Source organism: Convolutriloba macropyga, chromosome 12 (genome assembly GCF_964194025.1).
Source record: "Convolutriloba macropyga chromosome 12, txConMacr16.3, whole genome shotgun sequence".
Lineage (NCBI taxonomy): Eukaryota > Metazoa > Xenacoelomorpha > Acoela > Convolutidae > Convolutriloba > Convolutriloba macropyga.
The window spans coordinates 26761367-26776204 of NC_134479.1; the positions used below are offsets into that span (position 1 = coordinate 26761367).

Below are 14838 nucleotides of genomic sequence, written 5' to 3' on the forward strand. Positions count from 1 at the left end.
CGTGCAATTGCCAAAACTGGTCTTGAGTTTTTCCTATATAATTGGGTTTTTTTCGCAAGGTACAATTTAACAACATAAAACCCTGATTTTGATTTTAATGACAAATTTCTGCACGATGACAGTCTAACGATGACAGTCTAAGAAATTAACAGGGAGAATATCAGGTAGTAACACTGCCTCAAATAGCAGCCCCACGAAAGGAGAATCGGTTTATAAAATTACACATCGTCACAATTTTTTTTTTATAAAATGGAATTTGATGCAAAGTTTTATTAAATAAATTTTTGCCGTCAGAGTTGGTCTGTAAGTGTTAAATGGACCCAATATTGCCATTTAAGAACCTTGTATTGGTTGCAAAAAAGATTATAACGGGTTAATCAGAAATAACATAAGTCAAATTTTGTGAATGGAATTCACTCCAGAAAATTAAAATGTATATCTTTAACGCGAGGCGAGGATTGTTATGTAACTTCCACCCAGGTGCGAAAACAAAAACAGCATCAGTAAGGTTTTGGGCACAGTCTTAAAGTGATAATTGAAATCCAAATCGACCGTGATCAGTCAGTAAGGGAGACTCAAATTGGTGGTGTAGCAAAAACAACGTGTCTTGATGTCGGCACAACAAAAGTACAACACCTGAAGGGATATCTGAACGCAAACTTATAAAGCACTGAGCTAAAACGGGTTGAATGAGAAAGGGATGTTTGTTCAAGGATACAAAATGGATCTTACATGGAGTGGAAAATGTAAATTGAGAAAACAACAAGCATTGAAGGCTTTCTTTCAAACAAAGAAAAACAAATCTCAATAATGCGGAATATCTCAATCAAATACAAATCAGAATCAAAATCAAAATTAACGTATAGCTCAGTTGCCGGATGACGAAAAAAGCAACATGCAAACTTTCGAAAATTTTCAGCAGGCAGTAACACAGAAAACTTTTAAACAACAAAACACACCAAAATTATGACCTATATGAAAACAAAATTTCAGAAAGTTTTGTTTTAACAAAAATCAACTTCCAAGAAACTCTTATTTTACTGCTTTCATTTTATACTAGAAATGAAATCAGTCTAATCGAAATAACAATTACTTTAAATTGCATTTCACCTGAAGGTACTAGATATAGCGAAACCGGAATAGTTTTATAATTGACTTAGTCCTTTAATATGTAACAAGATGATTATTAAACAAAAACACCAAGTACTATAATTTTCTGAACTTTTTGGAAAATGTTTTTACAAAAAAATGCACAACATCCTCAATTTTGGTCGGTCCTTGAGGTGACATCATGATGTGGAAATAAATTGACTGATGACGAAAGAACTTGCGGGACAAGTGACCGCAGGACAAATGACTGCGGGACAAGTGATTTCTTCCAGTTTTTGTTTTTTAGAGCGAGTTGACATGCTTGTACGCAAACTGTTTCCTATTAATCACAGTTTAAAGGAAACATAGATAATGAACAATTATCAACTCGCTCTAGGACATAAGAACTATCATAAATCATTTATCCCGCACTGATGACTGATTAGAAAAATCTACTGGATTAGCCTAATTGTTGTCAATTAGACTAATTGTTGTTGTAAATTTGTAAATTAGTTTCATATGCTATGGTTTTTACAATGTTGGTTCTCAACTCTTGTCGCTCACACCTGGACCTGTGAACCTAGGTATCGCGAGACCCAATCCATCTTTGGAAATTGGTATCGCTGACGTTTTCTTGATAAACTGAATTGAATTGGTAATTTCAATCAAAGCCAAGTTTGATAATTTAGGTAACATAATTTGTTAAATTTTTTTCCGCCTGTTTTTTTCCGCCTGTTTTTTCTGCTTAGTAAAACATGAGCCAGTTTAAACCCCAATAGATGCCAAGCTGGTTTGAAAGGCTTGTTTTGGTGACATCGCGAACAAGGTACTCGGATCCCAAACCCGTGCCGTCTAGTGTTCACTCCTCCAGAGGTGTCAAGTGCCACTTCGAAAGAGCTGTTTAAACTCATCTCGCAATGCCCCTCACAAAAACTCAAAAACGTTATTTTCGCCCGGTTTAATGATAATCGAATCACTCCCCAACAGTTCGCTTATGGTTGGTAGTGTCTTTTAAATATAATGTACTTTAATTTCAAACCCTCAATTGTAATTATGCCAAATACCTTTCTTTTAATTACTCAACCACATATCAGCAAGAAATATGCTCTGCAATTTGTGCTTTTTAAATTTTCTGGTATACTTTTCCGATACTATTGCAATCAGTCATTTGCTTGGATGCTTCATTTCTTGATTTATACTTTTGCTCCCTACTAAACTCAGTTTCCTCTCCACAATCTGCCACGACCATAGACGAGACATTTCTCTCAACCGTTATCATGACCAAATTAAATGCAGTCAATCTAAAACTCTTTTGGGGAACGCAAGAGCTTACTGCATTGATTGCGGCTGGCTTCACCTAAGGTGCTGTGATTTGAAATGCTCCGCTGAACTCCCTACTGGGATTCATTATCTGCGATGGTTTTCTGTATTTCAGAAGCAGCACATGATAAAAGCAACATCTCCCCTAAAACCCCGCCCACTGACACCCATACAAAAATCAAGATCATACAAACCCTTACCGCCACAAGAAACCCAAAATGACGCTGATGATGCCAATGATGAAGCATAGTCGGAACACCCCCTCCCCCAAAAAAACGTACCGAAAAAAAACGAAAAAAATTATAAGTTGTTCTGCATACACTGCCAGGAAACGCCGTTAAGAGTGACAGAGTTCATAAAAAAAACTGTCACTGGCGGGCACACTTCATAGTACTGAACAAAAAGAAGAAGGGCCAGAGTTAGTTGAATGCCTGGATGAAACTTTGAAACAGTTTGAAGAAAGAAGCATCTATGAAGATCTTTCATTGAAGTTATCTTCTCCCACTTGGTCCCCGCTTGCGTGTAATCGACCAACGAAGGGTCAGTTACGAAAAGTTTTGCACGACGCCTACATTTACAGTGCCAAGTCCGCATCGATGAGCGTCTTCAAGAAGCTAGAGCTCTGCAGTATAGACGAAGACCCGTAAAAAAGGAAAAAAAACTTAAGTAACACTTAAACAATTCCATGGAAATTGATCGTAGTCAAAAGTCTCACTGATGAACTATCATCCGGAATATTATCACTAAAGGTTGCAATCAACAGAAAATTGTATATGAGTTGCTCAAAGGGAAACACTCGACTCCTTCCCAAAAAAGTCTAAACTACATAATTGATGAAAACAAGTTTGATTCAATCCCGTACCACACCGCAATCTTCGTAAAAATAGGAGCATCGGAAGTTAAAGAGGTAGCCCTGAAAACACATGGTAGCCACGGATCGTGTTGTTTTTGTTGCAAATGAGTGAAAAATTTTCACCTGCTTCGAAGAATTTTCAGCAAGCAAAGCAAAAACGGCTGCCAAAATTGCCATTCGCATCTCAAATGAAAAGGTATATAAATAATGTCTTTAAGCGATCAACGCTTGCAAGCTAATCCCCTTAAACAAAACCCCGGTGTTCGACTTATTGGCGTTGCAGAAGTTCTTCGTCACATCATAGTCAAATGCATCATTGAGCGTATAGAAAATAACCTACGATTTTTGGGTGGCAACTCACATCTTTGCTTTGGCCGAAAGTGCTAGATTGAACACGTAAATCACTCTCAGCGCCCGCAATATGAAAAACGTGAAAGTGAAGCTTTTCTAATAGATGTAAATAACGTCTTCAACAGCGTCAATCTTTACTTGGCAATTGAAAAATTGAATAGCATTTGTCTCGCCTGGAGATTTGTTGTTCAAATCTCTTATTCAGCTAAGTCCATTTTATAAGTTACAAGCAAAACACAGCACAACTCAAAAATTCCCATCGCTACGGCTATTTACGGAGTAGCGGCCCTTCCATTGCTAAGGCTTGTCCAGAATACGCACGTGTACCAAAAATAGTAAGCAGACGACTGCAGTGCAATAGGATGTTCGGAGGACTTACTCTTGTATATCAAACAACTCACTGAACATGGTAGCTATTTTGGCTACAACGTGAACGCCGCGTATTGTCAATTAATAGTAAAAGAGGCTCCAAAGTTCAAAGCTCTCAGATTGACTGAGGTGACGGCAATTGGAAATGTTGTGTGTTGCCGCGTTCTAGGACTTTTTATAGGATATGAGAAATTCTTTCAGACTTTTAAGGGTAAACGCTGCTGTGAAGTAGGACCAGTAACAAAAACATCCATTCAAAACGCTTGCACTTGCCTCACAAGGGGCGCGGAGCAAAAATTAGTTGTCGTGTCTAGGACAACGCCAAACTCAGAGATGATCTTCGCAGACGCAGAAGCCAAAATCCCAACGCACGTACAATCGTCTTTCATTGACTGTCCAATTTCTCAGTCAGCACGGCGATTGTTTTCGCTACCAACCCGGGAGACCGGGATTAACATCATGGAGCCAATAGATTACCAAACCGAGTACGCCGCTATGCAGAACGTATGCGCTACTCTTGAATATGAGGATCGAGCAAATGCTCATCTCACATAACAAGGCATAACACACGCTTAAAACAAAACGGGTTCGCGCAAGGAAAACATCCTACGGAAAACCTTCAGACCAAGCAATGCCACAATAGAAATTGCTTCAGAAAAAGGAGCTTCGAACTGGCTCATAACACCGAGGCCAAAAATAATCCCATTTTCTCTCCATTTTCTGTCTTATGAAAAGTTCACCATATTTTCTCTCCAATGTGCTAAAACACTCATGAGACACAACAAGATCCAGGACACATTGGCTAAGATCATGCATGACGTTTGGTATGATATCGAAGTTGAGCCGACTCCTCAATTTCTTCAAGGCGAGTCTTTTATACACAAAAATATTAGCACTGATGGAAACGTGCCACTAGAATTGAAATCGAATGGCTTATGGAGGGTCCAGGTTCGACTTGAAGATCTTTAACCCGCTCGCCAAGTCTTGCCCGAAAAATTCCGTAGAAGCGTACAAATATGGGTCGTTGAAGTGCCTCAAGTATGAGCAACGACTACTTGACGTCGTGAAGGGCAGCTTTGTTGGGCGCCTGTTTTCCTGCATGGGGGAGCAGCACCGTCTGCAACGCGCACTGTTACAACTAGCTAGCAAAATTGCCAAAAGAAGGACAAATCTTACTCATAATCAAAAACATACATACGAACGCGAATAAGTTTTCCTCTCCTGTGGAGCGTTGTCATATGCCTCAGAGAGTGCCGTGGCTCAAAACGCCTGACTGACACTTAGTTTTTGCAGTGCCATAGTGCGGGAGGGAAGACTATATTCATAACAAATTAGCTTTAATATAAATTGAATTCTCATGACGCAGCTCTAAAGAGTTAAGGCCTTGTCTTTGAAATTATATACGATGTAGTGATGTGTCATAGTAAGGGATCACTACTCATCCATAAGATTGTCCTGCGCAGATTAAGAGCAAACCCCGTTTATTTGTAAATTTAGTAAGCAATAATCTACTGGAAGTTTTTCTGCAAAAATTTCTCTTGAAAAGAAGACTACATTGCACGTGTGGTCATTGCAATAACTTCCCAAAACAGCTGTGAAATGGACTTCAATTTATGCGGTGCTGAACTCAAGGCTTGGAACTCAATCCTTTTCTACTACTATTAGAATGGAAAATTCGCTCACAATATTAGTGGGTGGAAGGAAACGTAAAAATCTTAGTTTTGTCTCTTTAATTTTAATTAGTTTCTGCCCTGTCTAGAGAAGTTTGAATTGTTGCCTTCTCGCATCGCTTAGCTTTGTTCCCAGACACCGCTTAGCTTTGTTCAGACACCGTTTAGCTTTGTTCTAAACAAGCTGCTCTCTTTGCTTTGTTCTAAAATGCTATTACCAGTTAGTGACGCAATTTCTTATTTGCTTTTCTGTTAAACATTAATGTTCACTAACTGAATTGTTTTTTCTGCTTCCGTAACACAATTTCGATTCTCTATTTACATCATTTGGAAAAATGATTAACGAACAAGCCTACATGAGCCTCTCAAAGGAGGAGGCGTTCAAAATTTTTGATAAATTACAAATAAAGTTGGAGGAAAAAGATATGTTTATCAAAGATGTTACTACCAAATATGCTCAAACGATGCAAACGACGGTAGTTCAGTAGTGCACGATAACTCAGCCAAGACTCTGGAGACTGGAATCTAAGCACGACCAGGAATCACGGTGGAAATGTGCACGCAATCGGACGACTTCGAGAAAGTAAGATACTTCCAAAAAAAACGTTTTGAGGGGAGACTCGAAATTTAGTCTTGGGCAGTAGCATAATCGCTAAATTGGAATTTTATAAAAAATATTTTCGATTGATTGTGCTGTACATCCATACAAGGGATCCACCACTAATGGAAAATTAAAGGTTATAAGTGAGTATGAAGACAGAAAAATTGAAACGCTAATACTACAAGACGGCACGAACACTGTTCTTAAACATCATCAAAAAATGCGCAAGGCCACTTTGCGGATCATGCCAAATTCGTTAAAAAATGTATTGAAAAATTCCAAACAGAAGTATTTGTTGTATGCGAAGTTCATCCTCTAAAAATATTACCGCAAAACATGGACAAAAACAATTGCCTTGACGAGTTTAATGAGCTAATACATATCACATACAGTAATCAAATTGGATTTAAAAACTTGAATGTGAACAAACACCTTTAAGAAGAAGGAACTAGTATCGATCAAACAGACGACAACAACGTTGGATACAACTATTTATTCGTTGATAATGTGCACCTTAACCATCGATTTGGAGTCCCGTTGCTAAAAAATTGGATGCTGTCGCCTTTGCTACTTAGCTCAAACGGTCTGGTAAACAACAACGTTTCATCTAACAATAAAGTACAAACACATATACAGGGCCGTTCGAATGACGTTAAATATGCAAAAGCAAACAAAATTCAATTCAAAGGGCATCACAGATTCAATCCGTTATATGGCTATTATGTTTGGCAACACCAATATAATCCAAATTATGCTACAAATGCGTTACATTCTCAGTATTGCAACACAGTAACTATTACAAGTAACTGTATGCAAGTGCCTCTCTTTTAAGTTTACTTTAACAGTAAAACTAACTGCAACTTTTTTAATTACTCTGAATTTTACTTTTTTTCTTTTCATATTAATCAATATCCTAAGATCTGGCAACATTGAAACAAATCCGGGTCTAGTTTTGTCTCAAACTCAGACCCTAAATATACTTCAAAAACCGCAGAAAAACTAAAACTTCTTTGCTTGAATTGCCAGAGTATCTAAAAAAAAATTTTCACTTGAAACAGATGATAACAACATATACCAACTGTATTTTTTGCTTCACGGAGACCTGGTTAACTGAATTTGAGGAGGAAAATGTCCGCAATCTTCTCTTAGAAGATTATGTAAGCTTGCGCAACGACAGGTTAGCATCGATGTCTGACAATAAGAAAAGGGGGGGAGGAGTTATGGCACTAATTTCAAAACATCTGTCGCCAAAAATAAGGCATGATCTGAACAAATTTAGCCCACAATTTGAATTTATCTGGATAAATCTCACCATCGCAAATAAAAAGCAAGTATTACTAAATATACTAAATATTTTTTACTGCCCGAATGAAAACAATCTAGCTTGTTTTTAAATGAATTAGCTTTAAACCTTGACTATGCTACAACTGAAAATAAGCAGATAATTGTGACAGGCGATTTCAACATTGATTTTTTAAAAAGGGAGAATTAGAAAAACTGTGTACAGTAACTACACCTTATGGAGTACAAGTTCAGAATAACAAAGAACCAACAAGAATCTCCAACGACTCAAAAACTCAAACCTTAATTGATTATCTCATATGTGAACCAAGCTTATTCGAAAAAAATTTCGCTTGTGATACTAACCTAAAAAGTGAATATTTTGGTGTTTTAGGAATTTTTAACTGCTATGCAAAAACAAAGCAACCCCGAATGATTAAATATATTCATGACAAGAGCAACTATAAAAAATCAAGCTACCGAACATCTGTAAGGGACTTAAATTGGTCATTTTTATATAACAACAACTTGAACCCATCTCGAATTGTTGAAGTTTTTTATTATCTTCTAGCGCAAAGACTAAATCACCATGCGCCTCTCAAGAAATGCTATATACGAAACAATATAAAAAGTTTTCAATTGGCTGATAAATGGCTAACTGGAAAAACTAAGTCTCCTAAAATTTCCAGAGACAAATTTTTAAGCAACGAAAATTACAAAAAATTAAAATAAAGCAAGATGTTTTAAAATCAAAAACCAATGATTTCAACAAATTTTACGCAGATCTCATTGAAGCTGCGACAACGGACACGCAAAAGTGGCTACTGATAAATGAAATACGGAATCAGAGAAAAACGCAAACGGACATTAAATGTTTGAGAAACGTTTTTGGAGACTAAATAACGGAGATTATAAAGAATGCAAACCTTCCTAATTTTCAATTTTTTCAACTTGGCCAATACAAAGGACCAAAAATTTACAGGGGCATTAGAGAGAAAAACAACAGCTCAAAACGAACATTCAGTTTCCGTTTTGTCAGAGATAAGGAATGTCACGACGCCTTACGTCATATCAAGGTAAATAAACCACAAGGCCCTTCATCAATACCAGCATGGGCATTTAAAGATGCAGCGTCGGAACTTGTTCCACATCTGGCATTCATGATAAATCAATCCATCAAAGAACTAAGTTTTCCAAAATCTTTAAAGAAAGCCATTGTAATACCACTTTTCGAAAAAGGAGACACAGAGGATCCAGACAACTATAGATCAATTTCACTCACACCATGTATATCAAAAATTTTTAAAACTCTTCTCAGAAACCAAATTGTAGATTAATTATGGAGTGAAAAGTTGATCACCAAAACGCAATATGGATTTAGAAAAAGATTTTCAACCACAGATGCAATCACGTACTGTACTGAGTTTATACAATCAGAAGCTGAAAAAAGTAAATACATATCTGCTGCGCTACCGGATTTATCCAAGGCTTTTGACTCTATAAACCACAGAATTCTTGATGAAAAATTAGATATGTCAGGTTTTAATACATCGTTTAGGCTATTAATCAAAGAATTTCTCTCTCATCGCGAGCAGCGAGTAGAAATGCAAAACATTCTATGGGATCCAGTTGAACTGACAAGAGGAGATCATCAAGGAACGGTCCTTGGTCCACTGCTGTTCAATTTATACATAAATGACATGCATAAATACCTTTACAACGAAACAGAGCTTATTCAATATGCAGATGACACAATCGTTCTCACATCCAATACCTCAATCGAAGATGGCAAAAAAAAAAATTAGAAATGGAAACACAAAAGTTAATAACCTTTTTTCAATCAAATGAGTTAAATCTCAAGGCCTCTAAAACAGAGTTCATAGTCTTTAGCAAAACAAAACGAACTGCCAATACACAAATGGTTGTTGACAATGTAGTCATTGATGAAAAAGAGGCGATCAAAAACTTAGGCGTCCACATTGAAAGGTTATTAACTTTCCAAGAAGAAACAAGACACATACTAAAAAAATGGCTGCCGGCAATAAGACTATTCATACAATAAGAAGAGCAATTCCAGACAATATGAAAAACTGATTCTCAACGCATTAGTGTTGAGTCATATACATTATTCAGCAGTTATCTTTCAGTCTATCAACCAAAATCTTGTTCTAACACTTGACAGACAACTTAATTGGGCAGTTAAAGCTAGCTTCTTTAGGAAAATGTTTGATTCATCTAGAGATCTGAAACTAAAGCATAAAATTCTACCTATGCATTATGTTTTGAAATTAAAGCGAATTAATTACATCTGGAAGATTAAAACCAACCAACTACCAGCTTTTGATAAAAGCAGGGGACGTGAACTTAAAACCTGGAAAATTAACAAATATGAAAGAACTTGACTCGAGTACTGGGGCTATAAATTCAAGGGCTCAAAACTAGAAAATTCATTCGTTAGAAAAGCTTTACAGGACTGGAATTCTTTACCTTGTCTGTTAAGAAAAAACAAAAATAAAAAAAATATCTTTCAAAAAGCAAATCTTTAATCATATTTTTGAGGAATTTTTGAGACCCTTGCATGCAGTTATCGGATTGTTTTTCTTGGAAACATGTAAGGTTTAAAAACTAACTTTTCTTGGGTTCCAATTCGAATAAATAAAATTTTTCAGTAATGACCTTGCTATTATTATTGATACTTTGCACTGCCATTTTGTTTTGCGCAATCTACTTAGTTGTTTTTGCACAGCAATAATGGATTGGATTCAGTGTTCTTTTTTAAAATAGGAATTTATGTGTATATAGGTGTTGAGCTTTTGCAACCAAATCTGCCGAGCATCCATTTTACCGCGGAACTGCTGTCTTTTTATTGACTCTGTAATAGACTCAATAAAAAATTGACTCAAAATACTGAAGTTCATTCACTTTTCGGAACTACTTTTCAAATAACTACAGAAATTTGTTCGTACGGATTTTGTTTTCAGTTATGGAGTTGTATGGGAGCGAAGTTCCCCTAATACCTCCGAGCCCAACTGATGAGCCTGATGGGAAAAACGATTTGAGACCAGAGAAAGCTGCTCCAGTTGGAGAATTTGAAAAGGTAGGCTTTGTGTGGCTTGTAAATTTATGATGGAATCATTCAAATTATAGCCGCAACCACCAATTTGGTGGGAATGTTCATTCCTCCCCAAATACGATAAAAAACTGAAATGGTTGGCTTTATATCGGAGCGTGATAGAATTTTGGTTATATCTAGGCTGTACTAGCTGAGGAAAATGGAGAAAAGATTATAACGCAAAGTGAACAACCAAATGAGACGGCTGACAGCGCTGGATCGAATTCCGAAGATAGTGAAGAATCAGATTCAGAGTCTGGTTCTGAAACCGAAGGAACTAGTGGTGAAAGTGGATCTGAATCTAGCTCAGGCTCCGAGGGGAGTGAATCTGATGATTCATCCGAGGAGCACGGCAAAGTTGAAAAGAAACGGTCAGATAGCAGAGAACGAAGCAGGAAACTAAAGAAGAAACGTCGTCATCATGGGCGACGCAGATCCCGTTCGAAGGTAACTATGAAAGTTTTTTAAAGGTCGTTTGCTGCCCTAATGCCTATTATTCTGTCTTGCATTATTTCAGCAAAGGTAGAGACAATCACGTAACTAATTTTTGCAAAACAGTAAATAGCGTTCGTATTTGTTTGGAATTTCCGAAAAGGCCATGAAGAGATGCTAACGGAGATAGTTGGTTTGGTGTATCAGCAAAAACTGAATGATAGAGTTGTATGCGTCTCGAGTTTTAATTGTTCTCTGAATAATTGTGCATTGTTGGAATTCTGAGGTACTTGTTATTTCAACATACAAATAATGTTATGATTATTAGTGGCATGATGACCTGGCAATCTGCCTCTCTGAAATTGAGAGTTGGAACTACTGAGTTGCGACCGTTAGCTTTATGATCAGAGTACATTGGCTCTATCTTAAAGCGTAAGCGGGCATCGGTTTGACCGAGTGAGGTATTTTGCCTCATGATAGCGCGCAAATAACTCACTTCGTCTTGATGGTGTCTACACAAAAGCCCTGGATCCGCAAAACTCAGCTGAAATCTTTCGGGCCTCATTTTTTGGCCAATCAAATTGGGTCAATTTGACCGCCCATTTTGTTTGCACAACTCTACTCATGACGAACACGAACCCCGAAAGAATTTTGTCCACATGCTAAGATCTGCCGAGAATCTGGAACTCAAAAGTTGGGCTCAGATTTGGGGATTTTCAGTCTCAGCGCTGCGCGGACTGCGTTTAGTTGTTGTTTTCAGCCTATATGGTAGGTAACACGGTAGGTTTGTAATCGATTTTCTAGAGAAAAACTTTATAAAGCATAATGATTATTGAGGATTAAATCATCAATTCTTGTTTTCTTTCTGTCTCGTTTTCTCTGACTGACATTAACTGTTTCTGTGCATGTTTTTGTTTCTCAAAAAATGCATTCATCACTCAATCAAATTATTTATAAAGGAAGGTCCTGCATTTTATTTCCACGATTTAAATTTGGGCTTGAACAAATCGAAATTCGTAAACAACAACTTTGAATGCATTTTGGTGTTATGTTGGGATAATGTTTTTTATCCGTCACAAATTCTGCAGTTGATTGCTTGTCATATTTATGCTACTCATTCATTTCACCTAAACACCTTACACGTAAAATAAATAAAACCGAACTGCTGAAATCTTCCTGAAGTGGTTGGGCGAAGTCTCATCTGGATTCTGTAACCCAAACGTTGAAATTTTTGAACCCAAACGTAGCTTTTGCGCCACCAAAATTTAGTTGGAGGTGATTGATCCTACCATAGTGATTCAGAGTAATTTGAGGACAAAAGTGAACGTTCTAGCTTTTAAACCTAAGTAGAAAAATATGAAGTTCCTAAGCACCCCATAATTTTTCTGTAGCCGAATCTTGCCAGATCATTAATGTTAGATTTCGTGTTGAATCGTGACAAGATCGATGGTACGGTCGATTTTTTTATATAACTCCAATGACAAGAAATTAGATTTTATATGAGCCTGTTAAAATATGTAGCCTCTGTTGATTTCCTCAAAAATACGAATGCATCATTATCGCGAAAATTTAAAATTTCGTCGATTTATATTTACGGAGGTATTGCTGTTCAATCATATCACGATAACTCAATCTATTCACGCTGTACCACACCTCAACTCTTAATAGTTTGTTGTTGCTTAACAAGGGTGCTAGTGCGAAGCCGTGCTTGGCGCAGAAAGTTTTACTTACTGATATGAAGAGTTTTTGGCAAAGATTTTATCGCCACATTTTTGTGCGGATGGAGAAACAATTAAATAAAAAAACTCACTAAATAACCATCAATTCGAACAAATTAATTAGACTGTGCATTTTTGTGTCATTTAGCTTCCAATGGAAAAAGAAAAAAATGTAAGAAAATAATGTTTTAAAGTTCCTAATGATCATGTAGTTCTAACAAAATGCTTATCGCATTCAGATTGTCTGCCTCCAAGTCTGAAGATGATATTCTTGGTTGTATTTGTTTTCTCAGGTCGAAAAGCCAGCGTGAAAAGCACTGATAATGGTGATCTCTATCGCTGCTTGTTTTGTGAAGCACTGTAAGAGTTGACATTGTAATTGATGAGTTCCATTGTAAAGGTGAAAAATTTCAAAATATAGATTTTTGTTTTCCTCCTTAGCAATTACCATATTTTATTAGCCTTTAGAAGAGTACTCATATTCTATTCTCAGGTTCTGAAAAATATTTGTAGAAAAAGTTTTGTAAATATATCAATTGTATCAAAGTGTATCAATTTTGTTGTTGTACTACGGCAGTCTTTTTGCAAATTAAAAATTTAATTACTATCAATCGAAGTTTGTTGCACTAATAATCCTGTCGGTCTTTTTAATGCAATTTTTAGCTTGATTGATATTTCGTCTGAGCTTTTGACTTTTGATCTGAAGTGCTACCTTTCAGAATTTAAGCAGTTACTTTAGTTCGCAGCAGCTAATTTCTAAAAGTCAGATCAAAAGTGCGCCAAAAATTTAAATCCTGTAGTGGTCTCTTATAAGGCCAATTATATTAATAGCCGCCATCATCTCAGCAGGCTATTATTGCGCTCCTATTTTTACAATTCAAAGATTTTGAATTGTATTGGGGTGCAGTCTTTTCTTACAACTCAAAATATTGAGAATGGTTTTGAAGCGTGGATTTTTCACTCTATTTTCAAAGGAGAGTAAGCATATGGTGTGGACAAAACGTCACCTTCTCGCTTGTGGTTTTTTGTTCACATGCTGCAATTTGACTTTTACTGTTTTCAATTTTTTGATCGATTTTTTTGCTAATGGTTTTTGCAATCCATTCGTAGGCCATTTTTGGTCTTGTTTGTTTGTTTCGTCAATTAAAGTTCTTTGAATTGTGCCAGGACTGGTCCCGCTCTGTTTTTTTACTTTGTCGAATATTTTGCCGCTTTTTTGCATCTTTTGAGTTCTTTTATCTTTCGCTCATTCTGCTCAGTGTTTTTAATCAGCAGTTGGTCAGTAAAGCAATCTACAATGAACAGAATCAGTATCAAAAAACGAAATCAAATTTAAAAATGGTGTAAACGTTTTCGTACATCAAGCATTTTATTAAAAAATTTCAATGGCGGCTTTTTTCCGGCAATCTGTCGAGTTTATTTTAAGCACATTATGACATTATACGTCGTCGCTAAATTAAACCAAAATTGTCCGCCTGTCATTTGCGAGCAATTCAACCGCCCGTAAGCGATAATGCTTTAATGGTTGTATCAAACGATTCAACTTGTTCGGTTAATTTTACAGAAGTTGGAGTTTTGTCATATTTTAAAGATATTGTAATACAGTTTTCGCGTCGTAGAAAATTAAATGAAATAATTAAAATCCACTTTCCTTTTGTTGTAAGATACTCTTCTTTCTTTGGAAAAAAATAGTAAAAAATTGTGAATAGGTTTTTTGCATGTTAAAGGACAACTATCAGCATGTATAAAAACTTGTCTTGTCCGTGTTATCTGGCAAGATTTTCGAGAATTTTCCCGTTGTTAAATATTCGAACAGTTCAATTTACGATTTTACATTTCTTTCTAAGGTATTAATCTAAGCCGCATTCATACTTGAAAAAATTCATCTCCTTATTTAACACGATATCCTTTTGTGTGACAGTAATGAATTAATTGCTTAGGAGTTCAAAATTGGCCACAAATGATGACAAATAATTTAAAGACACATTACTTTGGATATTAATTGTTTTCCGTTGCTTCGCGTGCATGCTCTAACTGTAGTG

The 14838-nt window shown here is 36.4% G+C and overlaps 2 protein-coding genes across 2 annotated transcripts in view; one reads left to right on the plus strand and one right to left on the minus strand.

Moving 5' to 3' along the window:
• LOC142351143 (protein unc-50 homolog) overlaps positions 1-14838 on the minus strand; it is a 440200-nt gene that overhangs the window by 391628 nt on the left and 33734 nt on the right. The window lies entirely within an intron of this gene.
• The window catches only part of LOC142351052 (uncharacterized), a 30256-nt gene continuing 25828 nt past the window's right edge, over positions 10411-14838 (plus strand). The window contains exons 1-2 of the mRNA XM_075403123.1: positions 10411-10631; positions 10788-11093. Of these exons, the coding sequence (XP_075259238.1) occupies positions 10518-10631; positions 10788-11093 (420 nt within the window). The 5' untranslated portion in view covers positions 10411-10517. The remainder of the gene's footprint in view (positions 10632-10787; positions 11094-14838) is intronic.